Source organism: Gopherus flavomarginatus, chromosome 5 (assembly GCF_025201925.1).
Source record: "Gopherus flavomarginatus isolate rGopFla2 chromosome 5, rGopFla2.mat.asm, whole genome shotgun sequence".
NCBI classification, from domain to species: domain Eukaryota; kingdom Metazoa; phylum Chordata; order Testudines; family Testudinidae; genus Gopherus; species Gopherus flavomarginatus.
The window spans coordinates 14,310,039-14,330,294 of NC_066621.1; the positions used below are offsets into that span (position 1 = coordinate 14,310,039).

Consider the following 20,256-nt stretch of genomic DNA (forward strand, 5'->3'; position numbering starts at 1 on the left):
TCGGCTGCATTACAAAGACAGCTGTGAAATTCACACACAGCACACTACTGGGTGGCAGCATGTGTAGCTACATGCCTCAGTTGTGTCCACACTGAGGTGTGTCGCTACGCAAGTCAGTGAAAGGCTCTGGCAGAGGGGAGGCGATAGTGAAAGGCTCTGAAGCAGCTGGAATCCTTCACTGTGGCAGGGAAAGGCTCAGGCAGCGGGAAGGCAGAGAGACCTGATCCTGATAAAAATAGCTTGTAGACATGGGAGGCACTGCTTGAGTGCGTAGAGAGCCATGTACCAAAAGGGTACAGATGTGTGTTTACTCCACTCACCTGAGCAGTGCCTCACCACCTGCTGTTTATACCCATGCTAGGAGGCATGCAGTGTATGTATGCTGCACACCATTATAAGGACTGTACAGTGTACAGACACAGGCTCAGAGTCTGAATCAGGGTTTAGGCCAACATTCATTTTCACTTTTACATTTACACGTCTACCCTGTGCCAAGACACGGAGAATATGAGTTGTTACAGTCCCTAGCTACCTTCAAATGGTAGCAGCTCATGCTGTTAGCTCTGGTTCAATCCCTGGTGTGCCATCAGACTCCAGTGGAAAATTTTCCTAATGTTGATATGTCGTCCTACTGAGTTTCACAATCACTAGTAAAGAATGAGTCACAATGGTTCTTTACTTTCCATGGCCTCCGGAGAAGCACCTAGGCCTGGTCAAACTAGACCACTGATAGTCTGCTATCCCGTGCCCACCAGCGAGCATAGCCAGATACAGCAAAGAGAGCTGTAAATCCTCATAATATATTGCATGTTGCAATGCAATAAATAGTGTGGGAGGAGAATTTCTCCCTGTCCCCAGCTGGTGATCAGACAGCAAAAGCATCTAGACAACTACATATCAATCGACACCAAAAGAGAAGAAAAGCAACAGGAGCCAAAAGCTTCTACGTTCTCCTCTGCAGACTGTTTTTCTCCAACTATCAGCTTAATTCAAGGAAGTCCAGTGGGCTGTGTTACAGGTGTGTGTGTGTATGTGAGGCATGATGATCCCAGTGGCGCCTTTGGGCCTTGAACTCTATGAATCTATAAATTTATACCTCTTCCCAGGGCACATCACAGGCTTGGCACAAATTCCCACTTCCTGGGAGACCGCACGAAGTGGAGAGTGGGAAGAGAGGAAGGGAGCACATGGGAGAAGGGACAAGGGCAGTGAGAAGGGGTAGAGGTCTGAGATGTAGGCAAGGGGAGAGTCATGTAGTGACACAGGGGCGAGGATGAGAAGCCTGAATGTAATGTGGAATTGAAAAGTTGCAGATACAGTGAGACGTGGTCACCAGTGAGAACTGGGACCTTCAGCACCAAAAGCAAAGGCTCTTCAACTTGAAGCTAAAACAGGACCTGTTAGCACTGAGTAAGTTACAGGCTATTAGAGTTGGCTACTAGATGGAAACAAATTCATATATGAGGTGATTTATTACCTAAGAACCCAGGTATCCTAACTGTTCCTTGCTCTAACCAGTCCCCTGCTGCTACCATCAGACCTCACTGTCTCACTTGCAATTGAATAAAGAACCCCAGTCGATGTATCATAGAATCCAGGCAGGATTCAGTATGGACAAGTTTAACACAGTGCCATGGTCCCTTTCTCCAGGACAGTCAGATCGGGTGTAATAACTGAAATTCTTTTTCTGTTCCCACCAGGGCAATCGAGGGTGCCATCCCCACTCTGCCCTGCCTGGCATTCCCAGGCTAGGACATAGTGCTGTTACTGAACCACACACTTGACTGCCCCTCCTTCCCACGCCAGGAACCTAACTCGAGCTCTTCCACACCTCAGCCTCCTGAAGTATAAAGTGTACTTTAGGGAGGGTGTTCTTCCTTGTTTCAGGGCTGCTTGGTGCCACTCCACTGTAGCAAAGTGCCCCTAATGCCTGCTTACCTGGCCTGGGAAGACCACCCTTGCACAGGGGAGCCCTTGGTGGCAGAGCGCCACTGGGGAGGCTGTTGTGCCACCTTCTGTGTTGTCCCTGCAGCCAGGTTAGGAGGCATATATGGGAAAAAGAGAAGGTCGCAGCGTCCCCAGAACCCTAGTGATTCTGGGGCCCTTGGGTCTGTTGGCAGCCAGTGTAACTTTCAGCAGCCCTCAAACTGTTCTAATTTATACTGGTGGGCCAGCCCTGTGCTCAACCTGTCCCCAAATCGGGGGAGCACGCAGTTAACAAAAAGTCATCTATTTCCACAAACCCCTGTCCTGAGCTACACTGTGCGCCCCTCCACCACAGCCAAGGATGGGAGTGGAGATTTCCCCAATATCTCATCTTCCTGTGCCAGACGACAGCTCTCAGAGCACAGCAAGCCCTAGGTCTAATTCCTAGACTGTTTCATCTGCCCATCGATTTTCCCTCTCCCTTTCCACTTGTCTTCAGAGGACATTGAAACAAACAAACCCAGCCGTGCTCAGAGGATTGTCTCCAATAGACTATACAGGTACATTAATGTCCTGCAGCAATGCATCAGTGCCTTTGAGAATAAGGAAAGACTTTCTCTCCCCTCTGTGGATAAACTGTCAGGCATAGCTAGCCAATGGGACATAACACATTGGTGCTGTTAAACACTGTCACAGAGCCCTCTCTCTGACCAACAGTTTTACACACAAACAGGGCCACCCAGAGTGGGGGCAAGTCAGGCAATTTGTCCCAGGCCCCGCAAGCCCTGGCCTGGCAGCGGTCTGGGTCTTCAGTGGCATTTCAGCGGCGGGGGGCCCTTCAGTGCTGTCAAAGACACGGAGCAAATGAAGGGCCCCCCTCCGCCAAAATGCCACTGAAGACCCAGACCGCTGCCAGGTGAGTATAAGCGACGCAGCTCCCTCATTTTGCCCCAGGTCCCCTGAATACTCTAGGCAGCCCTGGACACACAAGCTTGAGTGTGGGTACAGGACACCACTGGTGTCACTGAAGTTTGCTGAACAATCAAAGCCATATGGGAAGCAATACAACCCAGCAGAACACAACTTTACTTTGCATAGCGGCTTCCATGCAAACTGCATCACGAGGTGCTTTGAGTTCAGTGCTTGAAGGCAGTAGGTGGTAAATAACTGCTAGACTGCAGTGCCAATTCTTCAGTTTCATGATCCTCACCTCCCAAGCTACAGCTTACAGGTCAGCACACAAAGGATGATAACACAAAGCACAGGAAACATCAGTTACACAAAGCACAGGAAATGTCGGTTACAGAGCTGGTCAACTAACCAACCAACAAACAAAAAAAATAAAACACTTTCCCCCAAAATAGCTTTTTATTTTAAAAAAATTATCATGGGACAAAATTAGTTTCTGCTGAAATGTTTTGGTGTTTTGAAGAAAACAGAAACAAACATTTTCCAGTTTTGTTTTTTTCCATGTTGCCACTGGAGAAGGGGGCATGGGGAAAGGAAAAGGGGAAGGGAAGAGGAAAGGGTTCAGAGAGGATGAAAAAAGCGAACATTTTTCTTTTCGGGGGGAGGAGAAACTTTTTTCTCAAAAAATAATCATTATTTCTTGACTAGTAATTTCCCCATCTGCTCTGAAGGTGGCAGGCCTGTCCCATCGCTGTACTTCGTGTACCAAGAAACCCTGAAGTGGGGAAGGGTGGAGGTAACTGACTCTGTGAGGAATCCCCATCAGCCTCTCAGGCCAGATGACTGTAGATCTAAAGGAAAGGGGGATGGAGAGGTGTGTAGGGTGACCAGATGTCCCGATTTTTGGGTCTCTTTCTTATATAGGTTCCTATTATTCCCCACTCGGGTCCCAATTTTTCACATTGCTGTCTGGTCACCCTATAGGTGTGAGACAAGCTCCCATCAAGGATGAGAAGGGGGATGGTTTCCCTTCTGGGAAGATTGAGATAGACATCTTCTCTAGCGCCAGAAATGTATGAGTGAAAATCTAGAGCGGGGAGGGGAGTTTCCACCAGGTCATTTAATTCCCTGCCTCAGACACTGCCTCGTGGGAGCTGGCAGAGACATCTGTGGGTGGTGATGGAGAAGTGAAAGTGGGGAGAAAACAGGCAAATGAAGACAGCAACAGCTGGAGGGTATATAAGGGGCCTGCACTTAACCTCGGGGTGTGTGTGTTAAGGAATGAACCCCCTCAGCTAGCAATTTAGGGCTGGTATGGGGGGCAAATCCCACCATTATTGTTTGTCTGACAGAAGCGCCTAGAGACTCCAGTTGAGCTCAGGGCCCAGTGCGCTCAGTGGTGTATGCACATATAGTAAGAGACAACCCCTGCCTTGAATATCTAACAGTTTAATAGACAAAGGCTGGGAAAGGAAGGATTACTATCCCATTTTACAGACGAGGGGACTGAAGCACAGAGAGATTCAGAGCAACATCTTCTGTTCTACCGCAAGACCATGCTACCTCTCCAACACTGATGGAAGGGTTCCAGAGAAACCCCGTTAGTCCAGGCTGGGGGAGAGTCCCCTGCTAGTGGGCGAAACTCCCATCTCAGAGAACAATCTGGCTCTGTGTGTTTCAGCTCCTGTTGCCAGGACTGAGTGTGTGCACAGTGATTCAGTGTTGACATTCAGAGGAGCCTTATCGCAGGGCTCTGATCCTTTGGGGCTGGGCTGTTCCGGCTGCTATAAGGGCAAAACTTTTGTTCAGTTCCCACAAGTTAGAGAGAGCGGCTGAGTGAGCATTAGAGCTGAGCCTCCAGTATGAAGTGGCCGATCCTTTTGATGCTTTGCCTTTGGCTGGCCAATGGGTTGCAAAGGTAAGCAGGCTTCCTTGGCCTTTCCTCATTTCTCTGGGCACCCAGGCAACAGCAGCTCTAGGGTCAAGGCTTGCAGTGAGGTCATTCCTGAGGACTCGTGGAATTGTGGCAACGGTGAACGTTAAAACAAACAGCAGCCAGAACCGTGTGCCCAGGCTTTAAACAGCACCAGACAATATTGCTGGGTGGGGACGGGTAGGCAGGTTGGGTAACATGATGCTCATGAAACGGAGGGGGAGAGGAGCACCAGTCAGACCCAGCTTTGTAGGGACCAAGCGGGGTTTCCGTTCTCATCAGAATATCTCCTCAATGGCTGGCGAGATGGCTCCAGCGGATGGAGAGAGAGGCTGGAGACCTGACTCAGAGGAGATGGTGGGTTAATAGGAATTACCTGTTGGTAAATGGGTGTAAGAGTGTCTACATGGATGTAATTCACTTGTGAAGGAGCCAGCAAAGAAGGATGTACCAACTGCCAGGAGCAGGGACCAGGCATAAAGTCTACTACAGTGTTTTAACATTGACTTACACCTGCTTCCAACTTCTCAGCTAGTAAGCGATAACAATTTAGACTCCTTCACCTTCGCTTACCTCTGGCTAAATTACAACTCACCTCCGCACTTCATTGTAAGATTCAGGACCTCTTGGGTTCTAGTTCGCTCACGCCTTTGGTTCTCAGATACAGGGCTGGCTCTAGGCACCAGCGTTCCAAGCACGTGCTTGGGGCAGCACTTTTCAAGGGGCGGCACTCCGAGTTTTTTTTTTGCTTGGGGCGGCAAAAAGCCTGGAGCCGGCTCTGCTCAGATATAAAGCAGGGATAACATCACTTCCTGGGAGGGCACGGTTGAGAGTCTACACTGATGAGCATTTTAAAATACACTTTGGGGCTCTCAACTGAGCACTGCCCAGGAAGTGAAAAGAATCATTATTTGGTCGTAGCCGTTAGCGTCAGTGGGCAAAATGGATCTGGATTTCTCAACACTAACAGACAATCTCTGTGCTGATCTACTCCCCATGCAAACTCACTGGAGTCAAAGGGACAAACCATGGTGCCACTGAAGTCAATGGGTTTGGAGAGGGTGTAAATCAGAGAATAACTAGCCCCCTGAGCAAAGGACTAATTTACTATTCATATTGTGATCACACCTAGAAGCCTCAGTCCTCTCCAAACAGCTGCTCAATGTGCAGCAGGCAGTCAAAAAAGCGATCAGAACATTGGGAATCATTAGGAAAGGAATAGATAAGACGATATAGTGGCATTATGACATTTTCTATAAATCCATGGCACACCTGCATCTTTAATACTGCGTGCAGTTCGAGTTGCCTCCATATCAAAAGAAGATATATTAGAACTGGAAAAAATACAGAGAAGGGCAACAGAAATTATTAGAGTATGAACTAGCTTCCAAATGAGGAGAAATTAGAAAGACTGCGACTATTCAGCTTAGAAAAGAGATGACTAAGAGGGGATCTGATAGAGATCTATAAAGTCATGCCTGGTATAGAGAAAGTGCATAGGAAGTGTTATTTACCCCTTCACATAACACATAAATCAAGGGTCACCCAATGAAGTTAATAGGCAGCACCTTTAAAACAAACATAAGGAAGTTTGTTTTAGTATTTGTTCATACAACGCCCAGGAACTCGTTGCCGGGGGATGTTGTGAAGGCCAAAAGTATAACTGAGTTTAAAAAAGAATTAGGTAAGTTCACACAGGATAGGTCCATCAATGGCTCTTAGCCAAGATGGTCAGGGATGCAACCCTATGCTCTGGGTGTTCCTAAAACTCTGACTGCCAGAAGCCGAGACTGGAAAATGGACAGTACATGGATAACTTGATAATTTCCCAGGTCTATTCATTCCCTCTGAAGCATCTGGCACCATCCACCATCCAGGATACAGGGCTACATGGACCATTGGTCTAGAGTGACCAGACAGCAAATGTGAAAAATTGGGACAGGGGGTGGCAGGTAATGGGAGCCTATATAAGAAAAAGACCCAAAAATTGGGACTGTCCCTATAAAATCAGGACATCTGGTCACCCTACATTGGTCTGACCCAGTATAGCCATTCTTATGTAATGTCATAGACCAGGACCCCACTGTGCTGGGTGCAGTACAAAAAAAAAGAACAATAAAAAGGTCCCTTCCCCTAAAGGCTTACAATCTAAGTAAATACCACACACCAGTACATGTGTGCCTTTTATCAGATGCCATTCACTGGGTAGACAGGCCAATCCATCCTGTACTTCTGCAAGCCTTCTTTTAATTCGGGTTCCCTAGTTCCTGTTGCTCAGGACCATGTTTACTGGGTGAATGCCTTCTTTCCCCAGGGTGCCCCTGAGGAGACACAAATCCCTGCGGAAAATCCTGAGGGAGCATGGGCAGCTGTCCAAATTCTGGAAGGCCCAGAATCTGGACATGATCCAGTACACGGAAGACTGCTCCACTGTCCCAGAAACTGAGCCACTCATGAACTACCTGGATGTAAGTTAAGCAGCGAGGGGTGGGGGGTGAGGCAGCACTGGGGGCACTGCTTTGCAGAAATCACTGAAAAGCAACACAGAAAGCAGAGAGAGCACATTATTTTGCATGAATAGCCTTGAATGCCCTACATCTTGACCCTTTAGCTCAGCTCCTGTTAAACAGAGTCTGAGCAAAGCCAACAATAATACAATAGTGCACCATAGTTATCTGTCTGCCTGACTTTTTACTGGTCTTTTGTCCTGTAGGTATGTGACTTGTGAATGTAATGTTGATCCCATACAAAGGTCTCCATTCAGTGTATATCTCTCTCACACACACACATACACACAAATCCCAATCTTGTGGGCATGAAGCTAGTAACAGTAGCCTAGAGCCAAGAACCAAAATCCCCTCCAAAACTAAAATACTATCACACAAGTAGAGCAGGGTCCAAGCCAGAAGGCTTAGACCCAGAGACCAACTTTCCCAGAGTTGGGGGTATTTCCTGGACCTGAAGTCTTAGTCTGGCCTGTTATAGTATCAGTGGCTGTGACATTTGGTTCTAAGCATTCCTAAAGTTCAGGACATGTTTGGATCTTTACGGGGATTCTGCTCAGGCCTGTTCCCATTCTTACTGATGCCCGTAGGAAATGGGCCACTGAGATTGTCGGGAGTAGGACGGAGTCCACAATCATTGTTCATTTTCATTCTTGATTTGTTACCATTTTTCTAGGCTCTTGCTATATCTGGCTCCCGCTTTCCCCCTAGCATCATGCTGCAGTAACCTCCACGTGGCATCAGCCATTCCAGAAACAAACTCAGCCCATTGCAAACATCCTTCCCATAGCTATCCCCCTGGAGCTTGGCTCTGCTGTGGTTTCCCATGGTGCCTATGCCTGACAAAGGCTGTTGCTTTGCTCTTTGTCTAGATGGAGTATTTTGGACAGATTTCTATTGGGAACCCTCCACAGAATTTCACAGTGTTATTCGACACTGGCTCCTCCAATCTTTGGGTTCCATCCATCTATTGTGTCAGCAAAGCCTGTGGTAAGTAGCAATTCCTCAACTGCATATTGCTCCTGGACATTGGCTGGGGCAGAGCAGAGAGACTGGGCCTGATTCTCCACTCAGCACCAAAGTACATCACGAGAAAATCAAGTGAAGTCCGTGGAGTTAGACCACTGTAAATGTGGGGGAAAAGGGCAATCAGCCTTGAGGTGCTTAGAGAAACTCCCCTCTTTATGATCACCCTACTAGCTTTGCTGAGCCACTGCTTGGCAAATGCTCCAAAAGAGCACAAAGTGAATGCACCAGCATGGAACCCAGATCATCTGCACTGAAATCAACCAATAGGAAAAAGAGATGTAACAAAAATGGAAACCCTTTGTCATGCACACTGTGTGTTAGGGCCTAAAAAAAAAAAAAAATCTGTTTTGTTACAAGGTCATTACATGTAACAGAGATGGTATTAGGCAGCTGTCCTGGAAACTACAGGTTAATCAAGACTGCAGCCTTAGTTCTGGGCAGCAGTCCCAGGAATTCAGCTTCATAGTACACTTCGTGCTGGTTCTGGGCAGCTGCAGCAGTGGTATTTTCCAGGTAATAGGCTGTGGTCAAGGATCTGGGCCAGTGGTGCTGCAGCTTTCCGAAGTGGGTTGATCAATAGGCAGGCTCCTAAGGAGTCAGATCATTGCACAACACACGTGTATTGTGCCTCAGAATTTCTGTCTTTGCCGGACACCAGATGAGGGAGAGAGAGATTATTGGGACATGGATCAGTTAATGTATAATTCCTTAGCAGCCAGGGAAAGGTCAAAGGAGCCTAAAAGGTTGTGTTGTTGTGTGTATGTGTGTGTGTGTGTGGGGGGTTTGTCCGTTTTGTCTAATTATAGACGTTGGCTCCACTCCCCGTTAAGTCTCTCAGGTGGGCCTGGGATACTTACAACTGATCTTGCGCAAGTGGCCCCTCTGATTCTGAGCGTCCAGCCATAAGGGGTGTCAGGCTGGACACCCAAAAATGGAGGGACCCCAAATCACTGAACAGTTTTCATAGTGTTGGCCCTAGTCATGACAACTTGGTGCAACATGAAACATTGAAAATATATTTATAAAGAACTGAGAATTGTGTGGAGAAATCACTTACTGGACTATGGGAGACCAGGATTCCCTTTTACTCCAACCCACTGCTTAGCACAGGAAAGGAGTTAGGAAGGGAGAAGGAATAGGTGGCTTTATGTCACCTTTGCACTCAGTGTAGCCCATGATATAAATTAGAGCAGCCAAAGGGCTGCTCTAATCTATACTCTGCTTCCAACAGCCTCCTCCTCCCTGAGGGCTAAGGGAAGCAAAAAATTCTCAGGAGTGCAGCTATTCTCTGTCTAAGCCTCCTACACTGGGAGTGGGACTGGAAGAGGAGCTGGCTTAGTGCTTTTCTGGTAGCAATACACCACCACCTGGGGGTATTCACCAGGGCCTGCTTCTACCCTCTTTTTACTACTCCTTTATGATCTCAGAGTGGAAGAGAGCATCAGGTCTAGGGTTTAAGTAGGTAAGTTACTTTCCCTCTCTTATGTCTCAATTTCCCCAGCTGTAAAATGGGAATAATAATACTGACTTCCCTATCTCACAGGAGTGTTGTGAGGATACATTAGTTAACTATTGCACAGTGATTTGAAAACTTAAAGTGCTATCAAGTTCTTGCAAGAATATATTTACTTGCAGCACTTTATGCAGCCATTAGATGACTCCATATCTAGCATGGAGTTCCATATGCGTAGTGGTGCTTGGTAAACACAGAACAAAATGCTGGAACTCAAGCTCTGTGGAAACCCGTTTCTTTATGTCTACAAGTTGTAGCTGTTTTCTTTAATAAACCTCTCCTCTTTAAGACAGACTGTAACTAGATACATGACTGTGCCAAGAATTATTATTCTTTGTAATACAGAAAATACATCTCTAAATGCTCACATTTTGCTTGAGCTCTTTTATTTACAAGTCAACCTGACCATTCCATTGCGTAGAGTAATTTCAATTGCCTCATTTTTTTCTGTTTTTGGACAGCACCTAGCATAAAGGGGGTCCTAGTTCACAACTAGAGCTCCTAGTGCTACAGTAATGCAAGCAATAAATAGTAATAACAGTGGCATCTTGTTTTACTACAGCTGTGCATTCCAGATTTCACCCATCAGATTCCAGCACCTACAGTGAAGTTGGAACTCCCTTCTCAATTCAGTATGGGACTGGTAGTTTGTCGGGAATCATTGGATCAGATCAAGTCACTGTGAGCAGAGTTTGGTTTTCTTTTTAAATTTTAAGTTTTCTTTAGAAAGATTAAAAAGGTTCTACTCTCATTTTCTCTCCTGTCCATGGCACTGTGATTGCAGGACATCATTTGGTCACCATGTGAGCCCATCTCCCATTGTTCTTTCCTAGTAGGGCACCATGACTGCAGAACCTTTCCTGGCTCAGCTCCCAAGGAAGTCAGTGGGAATGGAGGGCATTTTGCACTTCCAGGGAGGTGCTCAGAACATTGCAGGATTGGGTCCTCAGGGCATGCCTGTTGTAAATGAGTGGATTCCTCACCCCACTCTTGACACCACACACATACACACTTACAACTAAACCCCATTTATCCACCCCTACTTTCCAAGTGTGCCTTCATTCTTCATGAAAATAACCAAGACCCAAGGCAGGACTCAGCTTACAAACATGAGCATTATTCCCCTAACTCCCTTCTGAGTGGGCTGATTAGAATTTTTACCTGCAGGAACCCCTGTGCTTCTCTTTAGCTGGCTGCAGAGTAAACTTTGAACTTTTATGTGCTTGCTTGGAGCCAATGAGACACACCTAATCTAATTACCAAGATGAGTCAGCATAATAGCTTTGCACTTCACAACAAGGCCCTACACGCTGAAAGCCTTCCTTTCCTGTTCTCTCCTGTTATGACACCATGACCTGGCCTCCAGAAGACCAAATTCTTCCTATTCTTTCCAGTTGTGGCACCATAAGTGGCCTGCTGCTGAGCCTTCTGCTGAAAGGTCAGAAACAATAAGTAGCTTTTCTTTCCCCTCTAGGTTGAAGGCATCACTGTCAGCAACCAGCAGTTCGCAGAGAGCGTCAGCGAGCCAGGAAACACTTTTCTGGATGCTGAGTTTGATGGGATTCTTGGGCTGGCCTATCCATCGCTGGCAGTGGATGGGGTTACCCCTGTATTTGATAACATGATGGCACAAAATCTAGTGGATCTGCCAATATTCTCGGTCTACATGAACAGGTGTGAACACGATTCTGTACAAAATGGGCTACGGCCTGATTGGCAGGCCTTGTTCTCAAGGGAACTGGGAAAGGCTGGGCCCAAAGAGGGCTGTTAAAACAGGAATGGGTTTTTTACTTAGATTGTAAGCTTTCTGGGGCAGAAGACTGCCTTTTTGTTCTGTTTGTACAACACCTGGCACAATGGGGTCCTGGCCCATGCCTGGGCCGCCCAGGCCTATCCCAATACAAAGAATGAACAAAAACATGAAGTATTTTGGGGAGAAAACTAATGGATTTCTGTAGTTTAAAGAGCTATGTGCACAGTAATAGGATTATATAATGTGAAATGCTTCTGCTAATGGAAAACCTGGATGTACCTAATCCTCTTTTCTCCAGGAACCTGGATTCCTCTGTTGGGGGAGAGCTAGTATTTGGTGGCTTTGATCCTTCTCATTTCAGTGGGACTCTGAACTGGGTGCCAGTCACTAAACAGGGCTACTGGCAAATCCAATTAGACAAGTAAGTGTCTGTGTGGGGGTTCCCTGCGATGGCAGCTGTGGTGGGGGTGACACTGGGTGGGCATAGATTAGAAGTAAACTGTGTAACCGTTAAACCCTGTCAATTTACAACAGCAACAATCCAAAGCCACCCATCCCCTAAGCTACATGCACTCACCCAGGAGCTTGGTGCCATGATCAATCAGTGCACTAAGGGATTCACTTAGGGAAAAGGATGCTCCCAAACTTCCTGCCTTCTCTGGCTCTTGAGCAGAGATGAAGAATAGTCCTGTGCTTAGGACACTAGCCTGGGGTATGGAAGAAACAGTTCCCAGCTCTGTCACACACTCCCTGTGTGACCTTGAGCAAATTACGTTGTCTTCCGTACCCCAGTTCCCCATATATAAAGTGAAGGTAATAGTCCTTCCCTGCTTCCCAGAGGTGTTGTGAGGTGACTAGATACAGAGACTGGGGGGGGGGGTCACATGAGCATGTAACAGACAGAATTGCATCTTATGTTTTGAAAACCATGTCTGTCCTGAACTAGATTTTCCTACCATCAGGGTCAGTTTTTAAAAAATGCTCAGCACCAGATTTCCACAGCACGCAGCCTCCAGGATGACACTGGTGGGCAGATTTTCAATAGCTCTCAGCACCCAACACGCCTGGCTCTTGCAAAAAGCTGGCTAACATTGGGGAATGAAAAACAGAAATGTTTGCTCAAAAATAGACTTAAATAGCCCAATATACGTACCTTGTTGTTTCTTCATCTCTGCCTAGAAGCAATGTAATGTCCTAGGGGTTTGTCCAGAGACCTAAACCAAAGAAAATGTAAAATGTTTAAGGAAAAGACTCACTCATATTTTATGTATATGATTTAAAGTAGCCACAAGAAACCAACTTTAATACAACCTGCAAGGCATACACATAACACACTTGCAAAGGGCAATTTATCCCCACCTAGTGGCTGGGCCAAACAGAGAAACAACAGCCTACTAACTTCTATCAACCAAGAAATTATTCCTTCAGCTGAAGTAATAGAGGTCTATGCTTTGATGCTGCAGGTCCTGAGTTCAGTTCCTGGTGATGACCAGTTTTTGTTTTATATAGACAGAAAGCAATTCTGCTAATCAGTTAATTGTGCTCTCCTATCTGAGCGCCTCGCAGACACCAGAGTAACCATCAAGCAAAGCCTCAGTACTTACTCTCTAATCACATGCACAATCTTATCAGACTGTCTTACTGACTCTGGACTGGTCACAGTTCTGATGTGCTCTCAACCATGTGCTGGGTCGGTGGGGAGAGGAATGCATTTCCTGTAGACCCTTTCGCCAATGCTTCTTCCATTTCCTTCTTCCCCAGCATACAGGTGGGTGGGACAGTTGCCTTCTGCGCAGAAGGATGCCAGGCGATAGTAGATACCGGGACCTCTCTCATCACAGGTCCTTCCAAAGAAATAAAAGAAATGCAAAATTATATCGGTGCAGTGCCCACGGATGGCGAGGTAAGCCAATGTGAGATGGGTGGATACCACATTTCCTGGATGCAGGAATTCTTGTCTGCCCATCCTAGATTTACAACCAGGATATAACTCCTCAAATAAAATGTTACAGGAATATTTGAAGTTTGGCATCTCTGCTGGAGACAAGTAAAGGCTCAAGGTTTCAACAGGCCTGATCAGACCCATACAATATGTCAGCATACAGCCCCGGTAAAGAGATAAAGGCACTCACTATTGAAACCCTGCCTTTACCATTATGCCACTGAATATCACATGCTCATATCCTTGCTGCAAGTCCTAAGGCCTTAGAGACACACAGCCTTTCCTATATGTCACCTGGGGTCTCTGTATATAAACACTGCTGTCAAATTTCAGTTAAAATCTGGATGTAGATAGCCTTCCCTGTCCCCTTAAAAGCTACAAGTACTCATGCTGGCCTCTTCTCTTTTGTGTAAAACAATTATTAATGTTGTAGGACTGCAGCATTTAGAGATTAACAATAAAGTGCCTATAGGTCCATGTGCTCATACAGGAGACAGCATGGCTTAGAGAACAGAGTCCTGGGTTGGGACCCAAGTAATGTACTTCTATCCTGATACTCCTTTGCTGGGCATGGGCCTTACCCTCTCTGGGTCTCATCTGTAAAGGGCATTGGGTGTTGTAACAGCTTCCCACCCAATGCAGCATTATTCCCTGTTGTACATTTACCACCATCCAGCAGCAACTTAGTGCATTTTACATGAAATCAGGACTGTGTTTTTTCCCAGGGCTTGGGGTTGTTGTTTTTTCCAGAAGGCTCCTTCTGATAGAAGACCACTGACCCATGACATTCACCTCCATTGAGGGTATATTGATATACAGGTAGCATCACTACTAGCTAGAGGAAAGCTGGCTTGGGCACGCCTACATGAGTTGGAATCACACCTCTGAGCTTCATGCCTACCCCTAATCCATACACCTGCCAGTAACAAGTCAAATGACTAGCTCCCAGGGTCAGCTGCTTGGGAAGGGGAGAGCTTTATTAGGCTTCCTGGCCTTTGGGGTCAGCACACAAGGTAAGCCGTCCCTGCAGCCTGCCCTTTGCCAATCTGTGTCATGTCTGTCACTTTGCAGTACGCCGTGGAATGCAGCAACCTGAATGTGATGCCTGATGTTACCTTCACTATCAACGGGATCCCATACACGCTCAGTCCCCAGGCCTACACCCTCATGGTACAAGCTTCTTCTTATTCTGAAACTGGCATGACAGCACGTGTCCCCACTTTCCCTTGTAGGCTTATGTGCAATCCAGCCTTGAGATGCGGGCTGCGCTAAATGCAGTCCCATTTTTAGCTCAGACAGGAAGTTGGGAAGCACAAGAGAGCCTCCAGCCTCTGTTTAACGTTCACAAGATCAATTGCTGTTCTGTAACAGTTCGCAGGGTTGGCTCCAGGCACCAGTCGAGGAAGCAGCACATTCTAAGGGGCGGCATTCCAGCTATTCAGGGGGCGGCAGCATGTCGGCCTTTTTTTTTTGCTTGGGGCAGCAAAAAAGGTAAAGCCAGCCCCGACAGTTCAGACTATGAAAGGGGCAATAGGGAGTGTGGTCTAAGAGTTAGCTCAGGCTGGTGGGAGTCAGGACTCCTGGGTTCTGTTCCCAGCTCTGGGAGAAGCATTGGAGCATAGGCACTATATGTCCTGGAATCTATTCCCAGCATTGAGTTGGTGGAGGTCAGGTGGTTATAGCAAAGCAACTGGGAGGCAGGAGTCTTAGAAAAAGCTCTCAAGGGGGGTGTGTGGTTTGAGTACTGGGCTGGGAGTTAGGATTCCTGCACTTTCTTCCTGGCCTTTTTAGAAAGGTGGGATTTGTTCTCAAATTCACAATTCCTCTTCCCCTTAGGAGAATATTGATGGCATGGCATTCTGCACCAGCGGCTTCCAAGGGCTGAACATGCAACCACCGGCTGGGCCACTCTGGATTCTGGGTGATGTTTTCATTGGCCAGTTTTACTCTGTCTTTGACCGTGGAAATAACAGAGTTGGGCTGGCACCAGTTGTCCCTTAAGGCAGTGTCTCCTAATGGTCAGAGTAAGGCTGTGGGAGTCAGTGTAGAGCTTGGTTCTATTCTTGGCTCTGCCGCTGTGTGACTTTGGGCAAGTAACGTCATGCATCTTTGTGCCTCAATTTCCCCACTTGTAAACAGGGATAATCATACTGACCTCCTTTGTAAAATGCCTTGGGATCCTTGGCTGAAAAGCACTACAGAAACGCAAAGTCTAGCAGGAGGCATTTGTGTGACCAATACAAAAATGTCTTTGGTAACTTTGTTAAAGCCAGTTTACAGATTTTGATTTTGCCCTTGAATCAGTGGAGATTTTCATCAAATAAAAAGAGGATTTCAATTCTCGTTTCACATCTAAAGTTGCAACAATCAAACTGAATTAGATTTGGAAACTACTGCAGAAAACATGGCTGGCTTTGGTAGGCTGAATTGTGCACAGTGCCATCACCCTTTACCCCCATGAATTAAAAGCTGTAGATATGCTGGAAATACCTCATGGGTGTCTCTGTATTAGCAGCATCTTCATTGGACTGGGAAGAATTTTGACTGTGCAGGAGGAGGATATGGTGGCCAAAGCTATCTCAACTGAGGAAGAAGTCTTTTTGTTATGTTGTCTGATTGTCTTTAGGCTGCAATTTTCAAATGAGCCCAAGAGACTTAGAAGCATAAGCTCTACTGAAAAATCAGTAGGAGTTGAGTTTCTACCTCTCTGAGGTACTTTTGAAAAATCTTGCTTTTGAAAACCCTTAATGGTCACATTCTGTGGTAAGGGGCAGAGCTAGATGGAATGTTCCGAATGAAAACCTGATACTTCAGACAGTTTTGCCGAGGTTAGTGAACACCTAGGCAAAATGTGGAACAAGCCTGCAGTGATCCTGGGGTGTTTATGCTTTGCAAGGTGCCCACTCAACTGGTGCTTACCAGAGACTTTTACTCTGAGTGTCTGGGTTATTTCCTGAGATGTAGGGAGGGTGCACGCACTTTCAGAGTGAGAGCGGGTAAGGAAAGCTTTGGGCCAATCTCCTCCAACAGACAGCACTGCAGTTGGCACAGCTGGAAAGATGGGTTCTAAAATGGGCAGCACTCTGCAAAAAAAAAAAAAGGCAACTGTTGTCAAAATCTGTGTGTGTTAGGGGTCAGCCTGCCACTCATAATGGTGTCTGGAGCATGTGACTTGTTAACGGTGAGCATAGGTCTTAGAGAATACATATGAGTGAATTTAGCACCCACAGCTCACACATGATGTATCTTGAGAAATGCATGTAAGTCAGCAGAAAAGGGAAGAGAGGGGAGGGATATTATTAGCCATGTGTCTTTTCTGAGATTTTCACTCTTGTGTGGAAACAACCCCATTTAACTAATAGCCAGCACAAACTGACGCAGCAAATAAACCCCGTGTCAGTACATCCTAAAGATGGAGGATATCCAAGAGCAGAATTAGACATGGTGGATATTAGACATGAGCCTGAACCAACCCCCTGGATCCAGACATCTGTGAACTTTGGAGACATTTGTATCTGGGACCAAACTTTGCAGCTGATCCCAATCTTCAAAATGGGCTAAACCTAAAGGCTGGATGTGAACACTCCAAAGTGTGGGGAGAGTTTGGATCTGAACCATGCAGCTTAGGCTCGCTGCTCATGTACGTGAAGTGATCAAAACCACACTGGAAGGGTGTGCCTATCTTGTTCAAATACAGTGGTTGTGTTGCTATCAAACTCATTTGTCATTGTTTCTATTAACCACAATTCATTCCTGCACTCACTCTACTGCTAGTGGTACTTTGTCCAGGCACATTGCTAAATAAGGTACCATAAAACGCCATGCAACCATGTCTTCTAACATTGCTAGCTACAAATCCTGATTAGCATCCAGAGACATTTGTTTCCCTCCCAAACAAGAGTTACCAGGCATAACTCCACCACAAATGGCAAGAGGCAGCAGCTGAAAGTTGCTTCGTATTGAAGCTCTCAAGCTCTATACTGTACAGTGGGATTGATTTCCCCATATCGTACTTACCCACACAGTACTGTGGCTGAAGAAGCACTAGCCAGACAAGCATCCAGCAAGAACCAAGAGATGGGATGCCCTAAACCCATTAATTAGAACCATTTGGAGCATTGAGGTTTGTCTCCTATTCCAGTGGGGTGGGCGGTGGGGAGAGAGAGAGAGAGAGAGAGAGAGAGGGAGACTCTCATAGGCATCTCTATTTTTCCTCTGAAAGGTTCACAGAAATATAGATGTTAATGCTGCTATGGCCCTGGGTACCCTAGAAACACAGCGGAGGAGACCCGTGTGGTCCTACTCAGTCCCTCTTATCCAGTAATGCAAGATTGTTCCCCATAGCTCATTTCTCAGTGTGTTGCCCCAGTAAGCTTTGGCTAGTCCAAGCAATGGTGCTTCCACCTTTTCCCCTAGGAGTACTGGTGATTGAATAATGAGTTGTGAAAATATGAATGGCGATTTTACCCCTGTTTCTCCTGCAGTTCTCCATGAGGAAGTGTTTCTTTTATTCCACCAGCTCCATTGAGAGATTGTTGCAGCACTTGGGACAAATCACTGTCAGGAAACTTTCCCTGATACTTAGGAAAAAAAAAAGTTCCTTTTCTTATCCCTTGTTGACCTGTGCACACTACACTAAATAATTCCTTCCCTTCCAATCTATGCCTTTTCTTCTCCATTGTAGTTCTACTGATGGGAACTGTATGGTAGACAGGGCTGAGGCAGCTGCCAACTTTTCAATCATCATGTCTCCTAGACCTGCTCTGAAGCAGGTTCAGATGGTATGGAGTGGTGGGACTTCTCCAAAGCACTGAGGGCTGGCCTAATTTTGGTCCCATTGAACTCAATGGTGACACTTCCATTGATTTCAATGGAAGCGAAATAGGTCAACAAGTACTTGAGACATTCCCATCCCATGGTGGTTAAAACACCATTTACCCATGTATACCAGAGCTACCGTGATTGCTACCAGTGGCAGAGTGGCAGTGGTGGAAAATTTTAAGAAGAGACTAGAATGGAGATAGCCCTTGGGTGAGAGCTCAGCTGATGGTGATGGGCATGGAACAGCATTCACTTCGCACTTCCCATCAGTAGTCAGCCCAAGCTGGGGAAGCTAATGATGCAAACAGTGGTCCAAATTCAGTGATGAATCCTGGCCATGTGCCACCTGAGGCACGTTGCATGTACACTAAGAGGACAGCCTAATGGTGCTAGGTGTCTCATGAAAAAAAATCTCTCTTTGCGACTTCTGTGGCCCCCATTGTATCTCAGCATCTCACAAGCTTTCCTGTGTTTATTCTCACAACACCCCTGTGAAGTAGGGCAGTGCTATTATCCCCATTGTACAGATGGAAAGCAATGGAAGTTAGAAGCCAAAATCTCTTTGTTGGTCAGGGCCTTTGTAACTCGTCCAAAGTCACATAAGGAGTCTGTGACAGAGTAGAAAGTTGACATTGGATCCCCTGAGGTGTAGCCTTACACCCTAACCACTGTACCAGCCTTCCTCACTAGCTCCCTAGAAACACCCGTCATGTTTTAGAGAGGTTGTTCTCCACCGTCCTGCAACTGACTTAGTTATTAAGCCACACCCACAAAGATGGTCATAATCAGCTGAAGAGCTCCTTCAAATGAGTCACATTGCGGGATACTCAGAGAAAGGATGGGGAAGGCAGCAGAGTCTGGTAGGTCACCACTGGTAGGAGTTAGACCAGGCAGGAGGATGTTGAGAAGCAGAAGTGAGAGCTGGAGCCACAACTGTTCAGCGCTCCCTGAGTCACTTCAGATTAGTACATAGTGAACATCCCAACATTTGAAAGGAGAAGTAACTGGAGGGTGAATTGCTATTGGCTCCTAGGCTGTGAAGCAATCCCAGCCATGAGGCATGTTGCAGTGATTGCCCTCAGATCCTGGGATGGAAATGGATCCATCAGCTGACTCTAGGCAAAACATGTCCATTCAGCTCAGCATGGCTGAGCATGTGAACTGCAAAGGGACCAGAAGTAGCCACAGAAAGGGTCAAAGAGAGCCTGGCCAGGAGAGGCTTGGGGATAGATTACTACTGGAATATCTAGCTGCCAGGTTTTTGCTGGTGAAATGGTGATGGTCAGAGAGCAAGGCCTGAGGAGGAGAAGGAGAAGGAGGAAGGTCAGCACTGAAAAGGTAGACTTGGGAAAGGAAGACTCCAGAGCTTTGGGAAAGGATGTGGTGAAATGCTAGGGCCTAGCAAGGTAACTGTAGGGATTTAGGACCTAATCCAAAGGCCTCAGTCTTTTCATTGGCAGTAATGGGCTTTGGATCAGTACTTTAGGGCACAACCTAAGGCCAGGGCAACTTTGGGAGCAGATGAGAGAGAACACCACCACCACCACCTGCCAGAGGAGAGTTCTCTAGAGTGCAGGAGGGTGCCAGCTAAATCCTGCCTTGGGTGCCATAAGCCCATAACATGCTGCATCATCTGCTGCGTGCACATGCCACGCTCTGGACTGGCACCGTTTTAAAAGCATGTGTTGTGTCCTTTGCTGTTTACAGAACAAGAACAATGTGACGAGCCCACAGCGGCACAGTTAGGCCCCACGTCACCATTCACAAGCATGCCAGGCCTAGCAATAGGCATATTGCCTTTCCGATTGGTTTCTGTTAGCTTCTAAACAATAGAACACAGAGATCGCCAATAGCTCACAAACTATTTAAGGAGCTGCTACTCGATTCCTGTATAGCATAGCATGGCCGTGTAACAAGAAGCAAGGG

General features: G+C 46.6%; 1 protein-coding gene across 1 annotated transcript; it reads left to right on the top strand.

Annotated features, from left to right (window-relative positions):
• The first annotated feature begins 4,645 nt into the window (after nt 1-4,645).
• On the top strand, nt 4,646-15,852 carry CTSE (cathepsin E). The gene is made up of 9 exons (XM_050952307.1): nt 4,646-4,753; nt 7,083-7,236; nt 8,145-8,262; nt 10,377-10,495; nt 11,289-11,488; nt 11,866-11,988; nt 13,329-13,470; nt 14,581-14,679; nt 15,346-15,852. The coding sequence occupies exons 1-9, from the start codon at nt 4,698-4,700 to the stop codon at nt 15,508-15,510; spliced, it is 1,176 nt and encodes a 391-aa protein (XP_050808264.1). The 5' UTR covers nt 4,646-4,697; the 3' UTR covers nt 15,511-15,852.
• Nucleotides 15,853-20,256: the final 4,404 nt, after the last annotated feature.

Bases quoted from the DNA above. Each gene is read 5' to 3' on its own strand.
- CTSE (XM_050952307.1), top strand. From the start codon at position 4,698: ATGAAGTGGCCGATCCTTTTGATGCTTTGCCTTTGGCTGGCCAATGGG. The intron at 13,471-14,580 runs GTAAGCCAATGT...GTCACTTTGCAG, and splicing joins CAGTGCCCACGGATGGCGAG to TACGCCGTGGAATGCAGCAA. The intron at 14,680-15,345 runs GTACAAGCTTCT...TCTTCCCCTTAG, and splicing joins CCCAGGCCTACACCCTCATG to GAGAATATTGATGGCATGGC.